This window comes from Dipodomys merriami, unplaced genomic scaffold, assembly GCF_024711535.1.
Source record: "Dipodomys merriami isolate MVZ:Mamm:240054 unplaced genomic scaffold, mDipMer1.0.p SCAF_31, whole genome shotgun sequence".
Classification (NCBI taxonomy): Eukaryota; Metazoa; Chordata; class Mammalia; order Rodentia; family Heteromyidae; genus Dipodomys; species Dipodomys merriami.
Window position 1 is genome coordinate 5,388,192 of NW_027204604.1, and position 19,309 is coordinate 5,407,500.

Below are 19,309 nucleotides of genomic sequence, written 5' to 3' on the forward strand. Positions count from 1 at the left end.
TTCTAGATTTAATGTCTGCTTTATTCACATCTGGGTGACCGAGAGGCTTTTTAAAGCCTATTTGGCAGGAGATTTATTGTCTGTGCCCCTGTCTTGCCCTTTCACGAGTCTCCCATTGCAGACAGATCATCAGAACTCGTCCTTTATGTCAAAATGGGGCTGGTCTTCAGGCTTGAAGTCCAGGTTGGGGCTGCCATCCTCATTGAGAATCCTCCGGGCGGTGTAGCCCACGATGGGGTATTTGGCTTTGTATACATTGGTAAAGACGTCATCCAAGGATTCCAGCTCCTTGGCCGAGAGCCCCGTCTGGGGGAAGAAAGGCCCAAGAAACAAGGGGTGAAGATGAATGAATATGTTTGGCACTGGCCTTTCTCCATCCCTGCCTTACCGTCTCCACACTCTGAATGCAAGCAAAGAAAAAGGTTATCCTAATAAGGCAAATCATGGGCAGCACACTTCTTTTTTTTTTTTTTTTTTTTTTGGGTCAAGTCGTGGGGCCTGAACTCTGGGCCTGGGCGCTGTCCCTCAGCTCTTCAGCTCTACCACTTGAGCTACAGCGCCACTTCTGGCTTTTTTCTTTTTTTGCATATGTGGTGATGGGGAATCGAACCCAGGGCCTCAGGCATGCAAGGCAAGCGCTCTACCACTGAGCCATCCTCCCAGCCCCTGGACAGCACACTTCTAAAGAGAGAACCCTGTGTGTGCTGGTGGGGATGACATGGGGAGAGCAATGGTTTCATTTGTTTCCTGCCTGACTGGTGCAGAAACTGAAGTCTCCATGGAGAACAACCATTCTGGGGTGGGGTTGGGGTGCCCTTTGCTATCTGCACCTGTCTCCTCCTGCTTGATTCTTGCCACCCTCTGACTCCTACTGCATATTTACGTATACTTCCTGATATGCTTTAGATCTAGAATGTCCTTTTTGAAATTTCTTGTGCCAATACTGGGGGCTTGAACTCAGGGCCTAGGTGCTATCCCTGAGCTTTCGTGCTCAAGGCTGGAGTTCTACCACTTGAGCCATAGCTCCCCTTCTAGCTTTTCAGTGGTTAATTGGAGAGATGAGTCTCATGGACTTTCCTGCCTAGATTGCCCTTGAACCTTGATCCTCAGCTCCCAAACTCCTATGTAGTTAGGATTACAGGTGTGAGCTACCAGCACCCAGCTTAGAATGCCCCTTTTCTAAAGGCTCACGTGTTAAAAGTGACTAGAGATCTCCAGTGTAGCACTATTGGGAGTTGGTGGCATGTTTAAGAGGTAGAGCTGAGCAGAAGGTCCTTAGATACTGGTCATTAGGGTCATACATTCAAAGACAACTGGGGTACACTAGAGCCCTCTTTTCTTTTGCTTCCTGATCATGATGTAAACAGTTTTTCTCAGCCAAATACACCCATCATTGTCATCATTGATCATGAAACCTCCAAAATAGTAAGTGAAAATAAACCTTTCTGCTCTATCAGCTAATTATCTCAGATACTTCATTATTTTCTTCATTTCTTATTTCTATAATGTTGTGACTTAAGCGTTTATCCCACTGTCAATGTGATGAAGAGCACACATTGGGGGAATGCCAGGCTTGTTATGGAGATTACTTTTTATGCAATATTTTCTTCATATCAATATGAGCATAGCGGGAGATCCTGCATCTCCCCCGTTAGTCCACTGAGCGACCAAGAGTGGCCTGGGGAGTGGTGGGGGTAGACCATAAAAGGCTTAGGATCAAAGTGAAGACTACAGAGTTGGATCACAAGTTCACAGGAGGTTGGGTTTGACTCGCCGTGGAACGTTTCTGAGTAGGCCTAAAACAGGACAATCTATTGGACTGGGGGGCATGCAAGTTAATTAAGAAGCTTTGTTATTGCTTAGAAGTTAAAAAACAAACCAAGAAACAAAAGGCCACAGCTGAGGGCATGGGGCATTTTGACCAAAGGTCATAATCTGGCTCACGGTATCATGGGTGAGGTCTGAAGGATCCAGAGACATTTTGGCCACCCCTCTGGTGGAGTCCTTCCCAGTCAAGGCATTGTAGGGGGCTCCTCGTCCATAAAACTCTGCAGTAGGGAAGAAGGAAGAGTGTGCACACAGAGTGTGTACATGACCCCAGGCCCCACCCAATCCCAAAAGAAACTCCAAGCCTGAACACACACACACACACACACACACACACACACGCACACACGCACACACGTACGCACAGGCACGCACGCACGCACGCACGCACATGCACGCACAACATAATGAAGATATTGCCCAGTCACCAGCTTGACATCCTCGAATTCAAATATAGAATAAGTCACATGCAGGTTGAACTATAGATTTTAGAAAGAAGAGAACAAAAACAGTCCCTTTAAAAATTAAATGCAAACAAATATGTCTGGCTAAATAATGATGAAAACCAAGTCTATTTTCACACAACAGTGTTTGTGAATCAAACAAAAGGTGATCCATTCAATACTACCTGCATCATAAGTTCAGGAGTTAGTGGCTCATGCCTTTAAATCCTAGCTACTCAGGCACGAAAGCCAGTGAGACTCTTACCTCCAATCAACCACCAGAAAACTGGAAGTGGCACTATGGCTCAAAGTGGTAGAGCGTTAGCCTTGAGAAAAGAGCTCAGGGACAGCGCCCAGACCCAGAGTTCAAGCCCCACTACTGGACAAAACACAAAAAACCTACAGGTATATATCATGTGTAGTTAAATCAGAGAAATTATTTAATGGCATTAAAATATTCTATAATGCTCTATGATGTCAGCTAATTGCTAAGGAACACTGTTTCATTGCTCAACTAGAGGAATCATCAAGTTCAAGCTGAACTTTAAAGCCATGGGAGGCTTTTGAGTAGAAGCAAGATTAGCATTAATAGGAAAAAAAATATTCTGTTGAAATAAAACATTGACAAAAATGAAGCTAATCTTGTCATTTAAAATGGAAGAAAAGGGGGCTGGGACTGTGGCTTAGTGATTGCTTGCCTAGCATGCATGAAGCCCTAGGTTCAATTCCTCAGTACCACATAAACAGAAAAAGCCAAAAGTAATGCTCTGGCTCAAGTGGGAGAGTGGTAGCCTTGAGCAAAAGAAGCTCAGGGACAGTGTCCAGGCCCTGAGTTCAAGCCCCAGGACTGGCAAAAAAAAAAAAAAAAAAAAGGAAGAAAAGGGACCTTTTCTGGCTTCAGAGTTTGGCAGCAATGAAGATTCAAAATGCCAAGCTACTTACCTCTTCCGGAAGTGACATCAAACACCACTCCCTTTACTGCCAAGTAGATGGGCTGATCATCCTAAAAAGCAGGAGAGAAACGGTGAAGAGGAGTTGAAGGGCACACTCACCCAGTCTTTCCATCATGGGCTGTGCAAACACAGGAGGATCAAAGCCTGGTTCTCCTCAGCTTGCCACGCCCACTGATGAAAGCTTAAAACCTCATGAAATGTCATAACATGAATACAGCAATCATTTATATTGATTGACTGATTGCTGGTGCTGGGACTTAAACCCAGGGCCTGGGCACTGTCCCTGAGCTTTTGTGCCTGAGGCACTTTGAGCCACAACTACATTTCTGGCTCTCTGATTAATGGAGATAGGAGTCTTATGCACTTTGATGCCTGAGCTGGCTTTGAACTGCAATCCTCAGATCTCAGCCTCCTGAGTAGCTAGAATTGCAGGCATGAAAGCACTGGGAAATCCTTTACTTTTAATCAACCAAGAGCTGAAACCACTTTATGCAGATAAAACTTCAGAAGTACATTAAACAATGATTCAATTCAGTCCAGATTTCCTCATCATCAATGGAGATACATACTGTGAAGGCAAGGTAAGTGTTCTCTTTTACATGTTTTTGGTTTTTTTGTTTTGTTTTGTTTTTTGGCCGTGGGGCCTGAACTCTGGGCCTAGGCACCATCCCTCAGCTCTTCAGCTCAGGGCTAGCACTCTACCACTTGAGCCACAGAGCCACTTCCAGCTTTTTCTGCTTATGTGGTGCTGAGGAATCGAACCCAGGGCCTCATGCATGCAAGGCAAGCACTCTATCACTGATCCACCTCCCCAGCCCCTCTTTTACATGTTGATATTATAGGTAACATTTTTTTCACCTAATATTTCTACATATTGGAAAGATGGCTGTCTCTCAAATAGCTACACAGGACCTCTTAACAGTGATACAGTACATCTGCTGTGTAGCTGGTCTTCTATGTTGAATATTTGGGTGCTTCCTCTCTTTGGAACTATAAATGGTAGAATTATACCTCCTAAAAAAATTGTTTTGGATGAAATGTTTCCCTGAGGCCTATTCCAATACATGGAATTTCTGGGCCGAAGTATATAAATAACTTAATCATATTTAAAACCTTCCAAAAACATTAAATTCTGTCCAGTGCCAGAAAAATGCAAGTCCTGCTGTGTGCCCACAGTTTGACTAGCAGTTATGCTTCATTTCTGCTATAGTAGTGGGTATGCAATGTTACTTTAGAAACACCACCACCATCACAAAACAGATGATATGGGTTTACTAACTTCCATCCAGGTGGGTTTTTAGGACACTTGGCACAGCGCTGGGACATCATGGAAGGGGGGATCATGGGTGTGTGTGTGTGGGGGGGGGTGTTGTTAAAGTTCTGAGTTTTCGGAACTTTTCAGATCACCAGGAAAAAGAAGCGGGGCGTGGGGATTGTAGGCAAGGCGGGGACCGGCCTGCACGCCTGGCACCGGCCTTGGCCTGCAAAGAAGGCCTAGCTCAGACCCGGGCCGGCGCCGAGCCGGGGTTCCGCGGGGCACGAGGCCCCGGCCCGGGCCAGCTCGGACGCTTCCCGGGGTCCCACGTCGCGATCCCCGGCCCCAGGCCCGCGCCGCGCCCGCCTACCTCCTCCCCGCCATAGCGAGCCAACTCCTCCTCGGTGAAGAGCCGCACCGGGGGTCCCCGCTCGGCCGGACGCGGCTCCGGCCCGGCCCCGGCTGTCAGCGCCACAACCAGGCCCAGCGCTGCCAGCGGCCACAGCGGCCACCCCGGCGCGGGGCCCGCCATGGAGAGCGCGCAGGGCCCGCAGCGCAAAGCCAGGGCGCGTTCCCGACCCCGCCACCAGGGCCGCCCCGAGGGCGGGGACACCCATCCCCGCCTCCGCCCCTCCCCCGGCGGTGCCCCGCACAGGCCCCGCCGCCCCGCGCCCACTGGCTAGAACGTCGGAGGTAGGACCTAAGCCTGGCTCGCGACCTCAAGCCACCAACTGAAAGTTGGCAAAGAACGACAGATGTCATGGTAGTCCTTCCGTCGACGTGTGAATGGTGTAGCTGTGCGTTTCACACTATTTTAAATGCAGGTCCTAACTTTGAATTCAATTCTCTCTCCTCCCTCCCCCCTGCCCCTCCCCCCACCCCTTCCCACCCCCCACCCCCACCCGCGCTTGTATTTAAACGTTTAGTCCTCAAGGATATTTTCCCCCCAAAGGGTAAGGCAAAGGACAGTGTGCCTTGAAAGAACTCTAATAGCTAACATTTGTGCAAAATCTAAGGTCACTGACTATTCGGAAAATATTGTTTGGAGAAATTCCATGTACCAGGTCTCTGGAAACAAAGCTGAACAAGACAGACCCAGGCCCACACTAGAGTCTACATTCTATTGGGAGACAGATTCAAAGAAAAATACGTAAATAGTACGTTAGATAGGGATGCATACTAAAGAGAAAAAGAAAGGCAAGGTGCAAATTAAAAGGAGGCTTGCTATTTTAAACAGGAGGACCTGAAGACTTATTGAGAAGGTAATATTTGTATACAAGTCTGCAGCAGGTGAGAGAGGGAGGCTGGGGGGAAGAGCCTTAGGAGAAGAGGTCAGGCCAGTCAAGGGGTAAGAGGGTAAGGGGGCAGGGAGGGAATAGTTTTCTTGTGGCCCCACAGTTTATTTTATTCTCTTGAGACTTTAACTTTGACTGGAAGTGAATGGAACAGAGTTAAAATATTAACCAAGTATCTTGGGGTATTGTCTGTAAAGGAAGCAGGAAAGCTATTGCAATAATCCAAGCAGGAGAGGATGGTGGCTTGGACCAGGCTGGTAGACACAGGTGGTGAGAAGTGGGTAGATTGTAGGTATGTGTGAAGATGTGACTGACTGGATCTGTTGATCAAGGAGACATACGGAGATGAGGGACAGAGAGGAGTCACAGATGACTCCAAGACTTTTAGCCGGAGCCATTCAAAAGAAGATATTGCCATTTGTTGAGCTATGAGAGAGATGGTAGGAGGCACAGGTTTTGGAGGGAGAGATCAAGGAGGACTTACTTAGCTTTATATACATACTGGACATCTAACAGGAATTGGAAGACGGTTCCAATATGGACATATAAATTTTGGACTCATGGATGCATATGCTAGCTTTAAAATCACAGACATGGCAGGCTACCAGGGAAGGGCATGGGGGTAGAGAGGAGGTGAGGATAAAACGCAGAGTTCTTTGGGAGAACTAGCAAAGGAGACCCCCACAAGGACTTACTATGCCTGGCTCTGATTCCAGCACCTTTATATGAATTAAATAACTTAGTCCTTGTTATGTCTCTGTGATATTAAAAAACAAATAAACTAGAAGTGGAGATATGGTTTGAATAGTAGAGTGCAAGCCTTGAGCAAAAAAGACCAATCAAGAGTGCAAGTCACTGAGGCCCTGAGTTCAAGTCTAGGTTCTCTCTCTCTCACGCGCGTGCGCGCGCACACACACACACAGTAACTAGTTTCATGAAAACCTCTCTCCTTCTCTCTCTCTCTGCATGAGTCTTTCTTTGATCATTGTCAGATAAATAAGTCCCCTCATCCACACTTGTTCTATCTCTTCTTAACATGTACTTGTTTTATTTTTTTACCACTATGTGAAAACATTTTGATTATTTAATCAGCAGTTATTTGAACAACTAGTAATGACCAGAGGCTGTCAGAGGCACTGGGTTACAGCAGAGAACAAACCACATAAGAACTCTACCTTCATGCAGTTCCATTAGTGGAGGGAGACTGAAAATAAATGACTTGATTAGAAGTGGTGTGTGCTAGGGAGGAAATAAAGCAGAAAAGGGAAAAAAGCAATGGAACTCTTTGCTTTAGGAGGGTGTGGGGAGGAGACATCAAAGATAAGTTGACATTTAGAGAGGGACCCAAGGGAGGTGAGAAAGGACTGAGTCACATGATGTCTAGAAGGAGAGCATTCAAGGCACAGAGAGCCACTCATGCAAAGGGGCCTGGAGTGTGTTCAGCATTTTAGAGCTGAAAGAGTGGGTGGTATTGAGTGCCAGGAGAAGTGGGGACTGGAGGAGAGTCCCTATAGGATCTTGGGAATTTGCGATTTAGAGGAGCTTGAGGAGTGATATGATCTGACTTTAACAGGCTCCCTGTGAAAGGGGAAAGTGACTAGGACAGCAAAGTTAGAAGTAGAACCTGCTGGGTGCTGGTGGCTCACTCCTAGCTACTCAGGAGGCTGAGATCTGAGGATCATGGTTTAAAGCCAGTCTGGGCATGAAAGTCTGTGAGACTCTTATCTCTAATTAACCATCGGAAAACCAGAAGTGGTGCTGTGGCTCAAAGTGGTAGTGCACTAGCTTTGAGCTGAAGAGCTCAGGGGCAGTGCTCAGGCCCAGAGTTCAAGCCCCAGCTTGGAGTCTATGGAAAACAATGAATGGGAAATGCTAGCAGTTTATCACAATGGTGGTGACAGAGATGGTAAAAAGTGCTTACAGTCTGAATACAATTTTAAAGTACAGTCAACAGGATTAGCTGATTTGTATGTGTGGAAGACAGGGAGGAATTGAGATGATTCTGAGTTTGATCTAGAGCAAAAGGGAGAATGGAGTTCAGTTTAATGAAAGGAACTTCAGTGGAAGACTTGAGTAGGAAGATGGTTTCTTTTATCTTTGAATCTTACAACAACCACTAATACTAATTCACTACTCTCATATGTCAGATGGAGCCTAAGCAGGTGTGTGTGTGTGTGTGTGTGTGTGTGTGTGTGTGTGTGTGTGTGTGTGTGTGTGTGTGTGTGTGTGTGTGTGTGTATGCTGGTCCTGGGGCTTGAACTCGGGGCTTGGGCTTTTTGGTGGTTAATTGGAGACGAGTCTCATGGACTTTTCTGCCTAGGCTGGCTTTGAACCTCAATCCTCAATTCTCAGCCTCTTGAGTAGCTAGGGTTTACAAGTGTGAGCCACTGGTGCCCAGCAATATTTTACATCTGGTAACTCACTTAATCTTCCAGAGCTCTATGAATAAGTAGTAATGTTCCTGTGATTAAAATGAGGTAAGTAAGGGCCAGGGAGACTGAATAAATCTCCTAAGATAACAAAGTTAGTAAGTGGCAGAGCCAAGACTGGGAACCAGGCACCTGGCCTCAGGTTTCACATTTTCAGTACCTGTGCTTTGCTGCTATCAGATGAATGAACATCCAGCAGAGAACTAACACAGGCAAATGGGCATGGGGGCCTGGGTCTCTGGGGAGAGTTAGAGGCTGGACACAGTGCGTTCACATACACTTGGGAGATCGTATTGGTTTCCCAGGGCCACTGTATGTTAGGAATGGATGACTTGAAACCAAAGAAATGGATTCTGTCAAGATTCCGGAGGCTAGAAGTTCAAAATGAAGAAGTCCTAGGTTACTTTGAGACTCTATCTGCTCCATCTCTAAGCAGCCAATAGTGATCATTCTGAACAGTGGGAGGAAGAAGACAGAGTCCTAAGGCCACCCAGTCACAGGCCCAACACAATGCTCTGACACATTTAGCGCTGGAGGCCTCATCTATCGTTGCTCAGGCCATGTGTGTTGTCCAATATCTTTTGACAGGCCCTATGAAGCAAGATAAGGTTTGACAGTTGGGTCCAGGCAAAGAGTGGAGGGCTCCAAGTTCTGTAAGGTGTGTACATGAGAGGCAGAGCCAGATCAAGAATTTAGGGTTCCTGATTCCAAGTGTCTGCCTTAGAAAAAAAGGAAAGAATATAGACCCCAGAAGTCCATTCCTGGATGAAATACTCTTCCCTTGATCACCACTGTTCTATCCTTTTGGAAACAAGGAATCTCAGGAATAAAACTATTCCCCTTGCAGGATCGAGAGCATAACATGCATGTCAGTACTTTTTATTTATTTATTTTTGGGTCCGGTCGTGGGGCCTGAACTCTGGGCTTGGGCGCTGTCCCTCAGTTCTTCAGCTCAAGGCTAGCGCTCTACCACTTGAGCCACAGTGCCACTTCTGGCTTTTTTCTTTTTGCTTATGTGGTGCTGAGGAATCGAACCCAGGGCCTCAGGCATGCAAAGCAAGCGCTCTACCACTGAGCCAACTTCCCAGCCCCATGTCAGTACTTTTTAACAAAATGTTCTCCAGACATTTATTTTGATTATAAAGGGTAAGGCCAAACTTCCTCTTGTAGTTACAGATTAAGGCTCTACTACTCAGCTGACCCGACCCCCTTTTTCCACTTTGCATTCATTTTCCGTTCTTTCTCGCTTCAACAAAGAGAGGAAGTGAGAGGTGTAAAGGCGTCCAAAAAGAAGAGCAGCAGTTTCTCGGCCACAGAGAGCCAGAACTACATTTCCCAGCGTTCCTTTGGCGGTCCTGGCGGTAGCGGCAGACGCGGCGCATGCGCAAAGCGCCGCCACGCCTGGTCTTTCCCCCGACGCTGCTCGGAGCTTGTCCTGCTCAGTCAGAGCCGAGCCGGCAAATCCCCGCGCGGCGGCTGAGGCGCCGCGGCGCTCGCTCCTGGTGCTTCCCGGGCCGTAGCGGGCTCAGGTGCGCCTTAGCTCGGCTCAGTGCCATGATCCGGCAGGAACTCTCCACATCCTACCAGGAGGTAGGCGGGAGTGGGACAAGTCCCGTGAGGTGTAGGGCCGGGGTCCCGGGGCCGGGGTGGGCGGGCTGAGAGGGGCGGCCATCCCGGATGGGGGAGCGCGTCCGTCGAAGATCTCGGGGTGCCGAGGAGCGGCTGGGAAGAAGCGAGGGGGGGGGCGGCAGCGAGGGCGCCCTGGTGCGCTCGGTTGGCTGAGGGATGGAGCCGGGGTCCCGGGAGCCGCGACCCGTGGCCGGCAGGTGAATGATTGACGGCGCCCGGCGGGGTGGGCGGCGCGGCGCGGGCGCTTAGCAACGCGGGGAAGCGCGCTCCGCGCTGCGCCCGCCCCGCCGGGCCTCGCGGCGCCCGCCGGCTCCGCGGCCGCTTTGTTTTTTCTTTTTCTTTTTGCCCTCATGCCTTGGGGGCCTCTTCACTTGGAAAAGCGTCTCGGCCCCCGTCTCCTCCGCTCTCACCGCCTCGGTCGTCTGGGAACGATCGCTTTTCAGCTCTTTGTCCGTGAGCCGCCAGCTTTCCCTTCACTGTAGTCTTGCCCCCCCCCCCCCATCATCCTCTTGTTAGTAAAGCTGCACCTCCTTCCTCTCCCCTACCGCTTCTTCCCCTTCCTTCCCCGTTACCACCCCCTCCCCAAACATCCGTCCTGCTCGATAATTTCCCTCCACCGCACCCCCCCCTCCACTTCCCCGCCACAGTTTGTCTTCTTCACCAGGCCAGTTCCCCATCCTCCGTCTCGGCTCCTCGCACCCGACAGTGATACTATGTTTCCACCTCTCCCTGGGATCCTTGGGAATCTTAAAATTCTCCAGCTCTGCAGACCTGATGTTTAGCCCTCGTCTGCCCAGAACAGCCCAAACTTCCTCCAGCTTTGTCTCGCTCATCATCGTGGCGTCTCCTGTCACACTGGAAATTCATCCTTAAGTAACTGGGAGGGTCTGGTCATCGAGTGAGTGCTCGCCTAGCCAAGTGTGAGATGCTGAGTTCAGCATCCACAGAAAGTGGCTAGTTCAGAGCTGGGGTGAGCTTGTGACTGACTATTCAGGAAACAACAGGATAGCTGCAACTCTGCTTCTTAGGGAGCTTAGAGGTCCTGGCTTAATGGGACTATGTCTTATACACACGTAGCTTGCCGTATCTCTTCATCTAGTACAGTTCATGAAATGTTTATTAAAGTATTGCAGGGTTAAGGCCACAGGCCATATCAGTTGCTCCAAGGGGACATTCTTATAGTGGAAGGCACTGGAAGGTACCCCTCTTTTGCTTTCTTCAGAAGCTTGTTCTGCAGTGCCAAGAAGACTGCCCAGAGAGTGTCCGGTATCTTTCTGGCCTGGATCATTTCTAGAGTGAGTGCTCTGTGTTAGGTATCCTTCACGAGGGGAGATTTGAGTGTATTGAGAATTTGACCAGGACAGGTAAGGAAATGGCCTCAAGGCTGCTGGTAGTCTGGAAGGGAACTGGCTAGGAGAGGGTTACCACCTCCGTCAGGGGGAACCTGGATGGGACTCAGATCTAAGAACTTTGTTCTTCTCAGGACTAACATGCTTCTCTCTCCTTGGCCAGGAAGACCTTGCAGGCCCTCTTTGTGTTGCTCCCACCAGTGGTCTGTCTCTCAATGATGCCCAGTCCTCTTCCATTTGAATTTCTTCTCTTTTGTAATTAAGAGTCTAGGTTTTGTCTTATATTATTATATTGCTATTATTTTATTGGGATTTGAACTGAAGGTCTTGCACTTGGTGGCTTGATAGTACTGAGCCATATCCACAGCTCTACAGGAGCTTGTGTGTCTGTCTGTGTCTGTGTGTCTGTGTCTGTGTCTATCTGTCTGTCTCTGTCTGCATCTCCCTCTCTGTCTTGGGGCTTGAATTCAGTGCTTAGGCACTCTCCCTGATTTTTTTTTTTTTCCTCAAGGTTAGTACTTTACCAGTTGAGCCACAGCTCTACTTCTGGCTTTTTGTTGGTTAATTGGAGATATGATCTTACAGACTTTCCTGCCAGGCTGGCTTTGAACTGATTTTCACAACTCAGCCTCCTGAGTAGCTAGGATTATAGACGTGAGCCTCCATTGCCTAGCTTCTGTTTTTGTTTTAACTCTGAGTTTCCTGGGAGTCAGTTTTAGTTCAAATGCTTTGAAACCTTAAGCAATGACACTTAAGCCTAAATAAACACTTGAGAATCTTCCCTTTCTTCCTTCCCTTTCAATTCATTGATACCTCCTCCTCCAAACTGTGACCTCTTTTGCCCTCCTTTCTAGTCCTGTAGAGATTGTTGATTATCATTCTGTTCTTTCTGCATTTCTCAGTGGTATAACTTCCCCCATTTGACAGGTGAGAATATGGATGTAGTGAGGTTGAGGTTGCCTGGATACCCTTCCCACTTTGTTCTGCCATTTGCAGAATAAGTGGGAACAAGTGTGTAGACTTTACCAGAGTCCCCAAGAGTCTCTTGTCAACTTCACTCTTCCCTTTTCTCAGCAGATTCTAAGCCACAATTCCTCTTCCTTTAGGAAGTGGTTTAGACCATAAGCTTTGGAGCTAGACCAACTTGGAGTTGACTCAGCTTTGTCTTTTGCTGGCTCTGTGGCTATGGGAGGTGTAGTGGGTTGGATTATGTTTCCTAAAATGACATGTTGAAGTTTAACCCTCATACTGAGAAATAGGATTACATCAAATGTACTAAGTTCAGACAAGGTCATACTTCAGTATGACCCCTATCCAGCATGAATAGTGGCCCTAAAGAAGATGTCCATGCAGTGAAGGCACGGACACAGGAAGAATGCCTTGTGAAGATGAAGGCTGAGATCTGAAATCAGATCTATCTGTAAGAAAAGGATCTGCAAGGACTGCTGGCTGTTGTCTACCAGAACTCCATTGTCTTGATCTGTAGAATTGACCCAACATACACTACGTCATATTACTTTTATATATATGTGATATGTATATGTGATATATATACACACATATGTACACATACTTATACACACATGTGTATATTTTATGACAGTTGAGTAACAGCTTCTGTTTTTTTATTTTAGCTTAGAAAAGCAAACTTGGTGCAGCTGACCTACCTCTTTTGCTTCTCCTTTTAGCTGAGTGAGGAGTTGGAACAAGTGATTGAGAACTCAGATCAGGCAGACCAGGAGACAGACAAAGTCCAATGTCCAAGTGCTTTACCGGGTAAGTGGGTTTGGAGCTGGGGAGTGGGAGTGCTGGGAGGTGATAGACCAGGCCAATGTTGGTTGTAAGAGTGGAAGAGCCTCTTTCACTTTGCACCCTGTTGTGGGATCTCAAGTACTGACCCAATTCTAAAACTATACATATTTAATCAGTCACAGGACAGAGGCCGAAAGGCTGGGATTTGCTGTTTTTTTTTCTCCTGGTTTTGGAGCTTAAACTTGGCCTGGGCACCGTCCCTGAGCTTTTGTGCTCAAGGCTAGTGTTCTACCACTTGAGCCACAGCTCCACTTCTAGCTTTTTGTGGGTAATTAGAGAGTAAGAGTCTCATAGGCTTTGAACTGTGATCCTCAGCTCTCAGCCTCCTGAGTAGCTAGGATTACAGGTGTAAGCCACTGCTACTCAGCTAAAGGTTTACTCTTTTTGACACAGTCCCTAAGGTAAGGTCTTTGGAGACAATGGCAATGCTTTGGGTCTCTGTTCTTCCTCCTTCCTTGAGAAAATACTAGCAGGTTGGCCTCCGATGACCCAGGCAGTTACCACAACCCTTTGAGAGAAGATCTCATAGGCCTCAGCTTTCTGATATTAGGCCTCTCCAGCAGCAGCCTAGCTGGAAGAGCAAGGGCCTGTCAGGTGGCATCTTATAGAGGCTCAACCTTTCACTTATGACCTGTGGCTATGTTTGACACAATTGACTACTTCTAGTCACACATATTTCCTTAGCTTCCATGAAATACCACTTCTCAAGCCTGTTTTTAGACTCCTTTGCAATTACCCTCTTGGATATTAAATGTCTGCTCTAGGTTCCTTCTCTCTTTAGTGGGTGATCTCACCTAGGTCTATTCCCTTGCCCAGGTCATTACTTACGATTACTTACATTACTTACGGTCACATCTCTATCCCAGAGGTTTCCTGTGAACTCAGACATTAAGTATCCTATGTATTAGTTGCCTAGGTGATTGGCTCTGCATCCTAGGTGGCTGAGTAGCTAGGATTACAGATAGGAATCACTGGCCCTGAGTGTTTTATTCCTCTGCCTGAAATGAAATGTTCTTCGTTCACCTTGTATTAACAATTCTTCAGCTGTCAGCTGATTATTTTTTCTATAAAGCCTTCTCTGGCTTCCCACCTTCCAACACTGTCTGTAGTTAGGCACTCTCCTTTGCAGCTGTTGTTGGCAGAAAGATACTGTGTCTTCCTGTTTGTTTCTTCACTATGGTGGAGCCCCATGAGGTCAGACCTAGTCTGTTTTGTTCACCCTTCTTTATCCATTCAGTAAATAGGAATTATTAGGTGAATGAGTGGGTGAAGCATCAGTCCTGATCCAGTTTTTTGGGAGGATTGGAGGCGATGAGATTTTTTTCCTTTGATTACTGTGTTTATGGGAATAAAAATAAGACACGAAATTCTGTGATTCTACCTATTTCTAAGCCAGGGAAGACTAGAGAGGGATGGAAGATGGAAAGGCAATCTTTTCTACTGAGCCAGGCTTTTCCATATCCATTGCCATATTTGATTCTGGTAGCAGTTGTGTGAGATGATTGTTCTCTTTTCATAAGTAAGAGTTACAGACTCAGATAGGTTAAGCAGAGCGTGGTATGATCATGGTATAAACAGACTAAAACATGCTCTGCCTCCTTTTTTTTTTTGTGGGTCCGGTCGTGGGGCCTGAACTCTGGGCCTGGGCGCTGTCCTTCAGCTCTTCAGCTCAAGGATAGCGCTCTACCACTTGAATCACAGTGCCACTTCCAGCTTTTTTTTTTTTTTTCTGCTTATGTGGTGCTGAGGAATTGAACAGGACCTCATGCATGCAAGGCAAGCACTCTACCACCGAGCCACATTCCCAGCCCTGCCTCCAGTCTCTTTATAACCTACTTCTGGGCTTTTCTTTTAAATTGACGCATACTCACTGTACAAATTTATTAGGTACACTGCAATATTACAGTACGTGTATGCATTGCATAATGATCAAATCATAGTAGTTAGCATGTCACTTCATGCATTTGCCATTTTTTGTGCTGAGAGCATTTCTAGCAATTTTGAAATATGTAATATGTTATTGTTAACTATAATCACCTTAACTGTGCAATAAAACAGCAGAACTTACTCCTCCTTCTACTTGTATCTTTGTACCAACCTCTTTTCCCTTCTCTGGGAAACATGAATTTACTCTGAGGTTAGTGTGTGTGTGTGTGTGTGTGTGTGTGTGTGTGTGTGTGTGTGTGTGTGTGTGTGTGTGTGTGTGTGTGTGTGTGTGTGTGTGTGTGTGTGTGTGTGTGTATTTATATAGTACTGGGATTTTAACTCAGGGTCTTCTGCCTATTAAGCAAGGTTTTTATCACTTGAGCCAGCCCTTTCTGCTGTAGCTTATTTTTCAGATCGGGTCTCATGTTTTTCCCTGGGACTGGTCTTGGATTGTGATACTCATATCATTGCCTCTCAAATAGTTATGATTACAGGTTTGTGCCACCACATCTTATACAAAATCAGCATTTTTGAGAGTCTATATATGAGGAAGATCATCTGGTGATTGTCTTATTTTACTTAATATAATGTCTTCCTGGCCCAACCCTATCACAAATGACAGGATTTCATCCTTTTTTGTGTGTGTGATTGAATAATATTATACGATGTATATTTTAAAATACTTTTAAAAATATTTATTTCTTGTTGGATATTTAGGTTGACTGAAATTTTGGCTGTTGTAAAGAATGTTGCAATAAACAAGAGAGTGCAGATAACTGTTTGACAGGCTATACATATTAATGGCTTAACTGGATCATATGGTAGTTCTAGTTTTAATTTTTTAAGGAACCACCTTCTGCTTCTCAGTATAATGGCTGTACTAATTTACATTCCTACCAACAGTGTTGTGAATGAATTTCACTTTCTTCACAGCTTGCTATGAATTCTTATTTCTTGTCTTTTTGACTGTAACCATTCTAACTGTGGTGAGCCATGCATTGTGGTTCTGATTTGCATTTTTCTGGTGGCCGATGCTGAGTACCTTTTTATTTGTCTGGTAGCCATTTGTAGGTTGTCCTTTTGAGACATATCTGTTTGACTCTTTTGCCTATTTTATACTCAGATTTTTTTTGCTATTGAAATGTTTGAGTTCTTCATATATTTTTGATAATAATGTCTTGTTGTGTGTATGGCTTGCAAATACTTTCTCCCCTTCTGTTGTTTTTCTCTCCATTGTCATTGTTTCCTTTCAACCCTTTAGATAGACTGTCTCCTTTCTAGCTACCTGAAAGTCAGTTCTCAAAATCTTGTTGGCTGGTCTCAGTGGTGGCTTGGGCCAAATTTGATACAGTTCTTTTTGGTTATTTCTTCCCTCTGAGTCTTCAATTAGAAAAAAAAAAAGGTAATGATGATAGCAGTCACCATGTTGAAGGTTGCCCTTTTTATATTATTATTAAGTAGTTATACAAAGGGGTTATAGTTCCATATTCAGGTATGTGAGTACAGTGCTTCTTGGTCAGTGTCACCCCTTCCTTTGTTCTCCCCTATTTTCCCCATCCTGTCTTTACCTACATTACTTAATTCTTTTTTACATAGTATAAATTGAAAATAATGACTGCATTTGCGCACCCTTCTTCCTTCCATCCCCATCCTCCCCTCCAAAACATGTTTTCACATCCTGCTATTCTTTTTGATAAACAGTATACTTTAGTTGTTCAAAAGAGTTATGCCTTTGGATTCCTCCCCTAAGTATACCATCCTTTAGTCAGTTGGTTTGTGTGTAAATGCATTGAGCCCTTTATATGTTATGCATAGTTGTATTTTAGATCTAACTTTCACATATGAGAGAAAACATGTGCTTTTTGTCTCTCTGAGCCTGGTTTACTTCACTTAACATGGTTTGTTCTCGGACCATCCATTCCCCTGCAAAAGACATAATACTCTTTGATAGATGAGTAAAATGCCAGTTCTGGGACTTGAACTCAGGGCCTGGGCCCTGTCCTTTAGCTTTTTCTACTCAAAGTTACTATTGTCCCACTTGAGACAGCTCCATTTCTGTGGACATGGGAGAAGAGAGAAGGAAGAAGGAAGCACCTTCCATTTAGAGGCTAGGCCAGCAGAAAGGAGGCTAACAAGAGACTGCAGGGCAGGTGGAGCTTATCTGTTTTACTGTTGATATACCTAGGTAGAGGGACCCAGAGACTGTGAGAGCAGCAAGACTGAATGGAGAGCAGCTGGGGTAGAATGAGCAAATTGGAGTGAGCCCAGAGGCAGATCATAGAAACAGGTGGAGGGAGAGCAGAAAGGATGGGGAGTGGAGGCAGATGGAGGAGAAGTAAGAGGCTTGGGAGCTGAAGGAGTTCAGTGGAGAATCTGGAGGTGGCAGGTCAGGACAGAGATGGTATGCTGAGCATCCTGCAGCAGAGTTAATTAAGTACCCAGATAAGTCAGGGTTTGTACCCAGCTTGACTTTTCTGGTGTAACTAATTCCATATCACAGTGTGCTAAGAGCTTTTGTCTGTTATTTTCATATCTGTCAAAAGGGTCCACAATCAGTTTGCCTTCTTTTCAAAGAGAGATATGACACCAGACTTGCTAACTGATAAGTGGTTTACTATATCAAAAATGTTAATTAAATTGAGGAAAAAGCTTGGCTAATCAGTTCTGACCAGCAGATCTCCATGGGAACAACTGTATATAATAGTTAAAATAGACCAAGATAAGCAAACAAAAATTGATAAATTTAATCTTATAAAAATTAAAGTCTTTGTACATTAAAGGACACTATCAAAATGACAAGACAGTTTGCAGAAAGGGAGAAAATGTTTGCAAACTATCTGTGAAAGGACTTGATGTTTAGAAAATATAAGGAGCTCTTACAACTCACTAATAAAAAAATTAAAAATGGACAAAGCATTTGTATAGACATTGCTCTTAAAGGAAATATAAAAGTGACCAGTAAACACTTTAGAAGATACTCAAGGCAATTAGTCATCAGGGAAATGGAAGTGTAAGCTGCAGTAAGATAGTAGCAGTTCACATGTACTAGGAAAGCTGTAATAAAACAGTGGACAGTGATGAGTTGGGGAGGATGCAGATATCAGAACTCCTGTGTAGGACTGGTGGGAGTTCAGAATGCTGGGAGTTCAGCTGCTGTGGAGAATAGCCTGGCAGTCTCTGTCAGTCAAAGAAACATCTGAGAAAAATTAGCTCATGCAGAGAAAAGGGTGAATTCAGCTGATAGTTCTGGAGGACGTGGTCCATAACCAGTTGTTCCAGTTGCTTTTGGGCCTGGGCTCAGGCCAGACCTCAAGGCAGGAGCATGTGGCAGAGATAGCCCATTTATCTGATGTTGAGGAAACAAAGAATGGGAGGAGGAAGGGCCTGGGGTCCTGTAGTCTTTCATAGGTGCACCTCCAGGGACCAGAAACTCTCCAACTAGATCCACCTCCTAAACTTTCCACCACCTTCTAATAGAGTCATGCTAGGGAGCAGGACTTCAACCCACTTAGGATCCAGATACGGTAGCCATCAATTCCACTCTTAGAATGGTATTCAAGAGAAATAAAAACATATATCCACATGAAAACACAACCATTTACAAACTTGTTTATGAATGTTTTCTGTGGCTAGTTAAGTGGTGTGACTTACCAGCTCAGATCTTTTATCATTATTAACAACTAGAATTTTAATATTTAGGTGGAAGGCCACTGTCTCATTGTCTCAGGTGGCCTTTCCTCTGCGTATATACATCCTGATGTCTCTTTCTCTTCTTTTGATGACACTAGTCCTATTGGGTCCGAGCCTCACCTCATGAGCTCACTTAATTAGCTTCTTCAAGGCCTGGTCTCTTAATAACAATCACATTGTGGGTTATGGGGCTTGAAATGGAAGGACACAGTTCAGACCATAACAGCATTCTGGTCTTGGGATGGTTTGTGAGATGGGGGCAGAGCTGTTGTAAGAATGACATTAGATGTGTTTAATCAGCTGCCATGTAAGCATACAATGCTGCTGTGTTGAGGCACAGTGAAGCCCTAAAGTTCAGTTATGAATGAGACTAGCTTGCCCTTGTCCTCATGGAGCTTGTAGTCTAGAAAGATGACAAAAACAAAACGAAACTCTAGGGTACTGCCATGGGATGAAGTAGGGGACACGTCGAGTGCCCTGGGGACCAGGAGGAAAGGCTCTAAAAAGTCCTCATTGGAAAGTCTTCCTTGGGAGCTGGTCTTTCTAAGTGAAACCTGAAGGATTTGTTAAGCATCAGCTGTGGGGATAGTGTCCAGACCAGGCATCCAGCTCCAAGGCTGGGCAGGACAGAGGAACAGGAAGCTCTGCTCCTTGGGTAGAACTGGGACTGGAGGGATGGGGAAGGGAGGAAGGCAGGCTGG

At 45.8% G+C, this 19,309-nt stretch overlaps 2 protein-coding genes across 6 annotated transcripts in view; one reads left to right on the forward strand and one right to left on the reverse strand.

Moving 5' to 3' along the window:
- On the reverse strand, positions 1–5,071 carry Nenf (neudesin neurotrophic factor). Its single transcript, XM_070041538.1, has 4 exons — positions 4,849–5,071; positions 3,213–3,273; positions 1,945–2,048; positions 1–306 (listed from the first exon to the last, which is right to left on the reverse strand). The coding sequence occupies exons 1-4, from the start codon at positions 5,008–5,010 to the stop codon at positions 130–132; spliced, it is 504 nt and encodes a 167-aa protein (XP_069897639.1). The 5' UTR covers positions 5,011–5,071; the 3' UTR covers positions 1–129.
- A 4,558-nt stretch (positions 5,072–9,629) lies between these two features.
- Positions 9,630–19,309, forward strand: part of Pacc1 (proton activated chloride channel 1) — a 32,447-nt gene continuing 22,767 nt past the window's right edge. For 4 of the 5 annotated variants that reach the window (XR_011376312.1, XM_070041542.1, XM_070041543.1 and 1 more), the window contains exons 1-2: positions 9,630–9,792; positions 12,869–12,956. Coding sequence is in view for 3 of the 5 variants with exons in the window: in XM_070041542.1 (XP_069897643.1) it covers positions 9,757–9,792; positions 12,869–12,956 (124 nt within the window). In the remaining 2 variants the exon portion in view is untranslated. Of the gene's footprint in view, positions 9,793–10,182; positions 10,285–12,868; positions 12,957–19,309 lie in introns of those variants that run through there. The other variant, XM_070041545.1, reaches the window with a different exon arrangement.